Below are 3076 nucleotides of genomic sequence, written 5' to 3' on the forward strand. Positions count from 1 at the left end.
CTAACTATCTAACTATAAATTTTTAAATAAAATTTTTGGTTGAACGAATTAAAAAAATACCATAAAAATCCAAAAAAAATAAATAATAGTGGGCTAGAGGTATTGACCATAATAAATGTAGAAAAGTAATAATATAAGAGTGAGATAGAATCATAGAAATAATGATGCATAGTTTATAGACGATTTTGCCCAAATTGGAGCCTTGATCGTTCCTCCCTGCTTCCCCGCACTCTATAAATCTCCTCTCACACCTTTCCTCCCTCATCAGCTTCTCACACACACTACCATCACCATGGTGGGTTGGATTCCCATCCTCTTCCTTCATCTTCTATATTCATCTTTTTCCCCCTCTCTCTCAAACACTTTCTCCTCTCATCCCATAATTATATAATTATTATAACATTGAAAGAGTTTTAGCAGTTGATTTCAATCATAACAGTTAAAATTACCAAAAAAATCAAATTTTTGATAAACTTAAAACTTTTTCTTTAATATTATTATTATAATAACTAGCGGCTCAACAGATACTAAAACAAGCATATATTATTATTGCAGGAATTGGAAGATCAGCAAGTAAGCAGAAGATGGGAAGGGTATGTGGATTGGAGGAACAAGCCGGCTCTGAGAGGCCGTCATGGTGGCATGCTTGCCGCCTCCTTTGTTCTTGGTCCGTCTCAAATTAAATCTCATAACTTTTTTTTTTTTTTTTTAAAATAATAATAATATAGTATATAGTATTTTTGGCACTGATTGAGATGGTTATATCATGTGCATATGTATGAAAAGTGGTGGAGGTGATGGAGAACCTGGCGTTTTTGGCAAATGCAAGCAATATTGTTTTGTATATGACCAAGTTCATGCACTTCTCGCTTTCCAAATCCGCTACCAACGTCACCAATTTCATGGGAACGGCCTTCCTCCTCGCCCTCGTCGGAGGATTCTTCTCCGACGCCTTCTTCACCACTTATCACGTCTACCTCGTTAGCGCACTCATCGAATTCCTGGTATCAATTCTTTTTTATTCTTATTCTTTTTATTTCTCACTCTTTTTTTTTTATATATATTAGTAATTTCAATTTTTTTACCTTCATTACCAAGCTAAAATTGATGCTGCCTGCTATACCCTAAATTTTCTCTTTTTAGTGTTCGAATAATAAAAATTTATAATTTTAATTTTGATTTACAAAAGTGTCATGAAAATTATGTGTGTGTATATATATATTCGAATTTTTTAAGGAACAAGGATCCTAGCTCCTTCAAATCCATGATGTGTTTGAACTTTGAAGTAAGGAGAATGAGAGTCAATTTTGTGCAAGTTGCAAACACAAGTTGCAAAGTGGGGTTGCATCAAAACTGTGCAACCAAATCCCCATCATAGAATTGAAACATCAAACAAATCATATATATGCTTTTTTTTTTTTTTTGAAAAGATAATAAATAAAACACAACAAATATATATGTCCTGTCCATCCTCTCCTTTTGATTCTCTACATCACTTTTTGGTGCATTTGGGTGGCTCCCTCCAACTTAGGGTCATAGATATATAAAACCTCATGAAATCCATGAGTGAACGCTCCCACTAACTAATAATAAGATCCTATGGACCAAGTCAAGAATCAGTGTATTTCTTTCTTCTCATTCGCTAGCTTCTTCTCTTCAGCCACCAAATGGGAAAAGAAATAAACCTAACAAAAATAAAAGCCATGTTGTTGATGTAAGGGGTGACTTTAATTTCTCTCTCTTCACATTAGTACAATGTTAGCCTTGGACTTGGATTGTAACTCCCTAAAGAAGTGTGTGTGAGAGCTATTACTAGTGGGGGCCAACATATGCATATATAGTTATATAGTTATATATATATATATATACATATACTATTTTTCACATTTCTTGTGTGGCCACCGTCTAATAACAAAAGAATCAACATGGCTGGTTGGGGACGCCATTACTAATCCTTGCGTAATTGGAGTATATGAGACAACATAATAGTAATGAAATAAAGTAGGCTGAATTTTTCATTTTTTTCCTTTTTAGTTGAATTTTGTTGTGTTGTTTGTTTTAGGAAAAATAGTAGGTATATATATATCCTCAACTGATGAATGCTACATGACAAAAATTTATTATTTTTTATTCATATTTAACTACAAAAATATTTTTATACTAAATTCTAAACTTTAAATTTTTAATAGTATAAAAAGTAAAATATTGACTTAAAATATTAATTAATACTAATAAAAAATATTAACTCCTTGACATTTCTTTTCTCAATTTTCAGTTGCATTTATTCACGAATTAATTTTTATATTTTAAATGATTTTCAATTTTGGTTCTACCAACAAAATAACTGATGAAAAATATTGACGTGTCACAAATGGTGCTAACATGCATGGTATACACTTGGATTTGACAGGGATAGTGTTTGCCAACAATCTTTTTCGGTAATTTGATAGCGTGGAGTTAAATTAAAAATAATTTAAAACATGATAGAACAAATTGAGAAAACTAAAAGGTAAGCGGGAAGATTTAAAAATGAGTAAAATTTAAGGATAAAAAGTGTATTTTAGCTATATATTATTTTATAATATCTTGAATCAATTAATTTGTTTGGATAATAATTTATATAAAAATTTTTTGTTAATAATATGTTCAAAATTAATTAATTTTTTTTTTTTTTACAATTTGCGCCTCTTTTTCGTATAATATTTCTTTCTGTTGGGATTTGAAGAAAAAGTCAGAAAGAGGAATTTATTGGGAAACTAATTCAAGAATTAAAAAATGGATATCAATGTTCAATACTTTAAAAATTAAAAAGCATTCATAACTTCTAATAACTAGCTAGCTAGTAATAATTAAAAATATATGTTATAGTTCTTTTATTCTAATTGAGACGTATATGTTCTTAAATAATTAATAGCCCTTTTTGTTAAGGTTTATATGGCCTTAATAGTTTATTAATATATACTGATTGTATTATTTTTTACCCTCTGTATTTTTTTTGACGAAAATTATAACAATAAAATTTTTGTTATCCATTAAAAAGGAGTTAATTTTGATAATATAAAATATTTTATTATCA

The 3076-nt window shown here is 29.6% G+C and overlaps 1 protein-coding gene across 1 annotated transcript in view; it reads left to right on the top strand.

The window, feature by feature from the left end:
* Window positions 163–3076, top strand: part of LOC107631909 (protein NRT1/ PTR FAMILY 4.6) — a 7331-nt gene continuing 4417 nt past the window's right edge. Inside the window, exons 1-3 of the mRNA XM_016335497.2 lie at window positions 163–295; window positions 556–667; window positions 787–1004. Of these exons, the coding sequence (XP_016190983.1) occupies window positions 293–295; window positions 556–667; window positions 787–1004 (333 nt within the window). The 5' untranslated portion in view covers window positions 163–292. The remainder of the gene's footprint in view (window positions 296–555; window positions 668–786; window positions 1005–3076) is intronic.

Source organism: Arachis ipaensis, chromosome B03, assembly GCF_000816755.2.
Source record: "Arachis ipaensis cultivar K30076 chromosome B03, Araip1.1, whole genome shotgun sequence".
Taxonomy (NCBI): domain Eukaryota; kingdom Viridiplantae; phylum Streptophyta; class Magnoliopsida; order Fabales; family Fabaceae; genus Arachis; species Arachis ipaensis.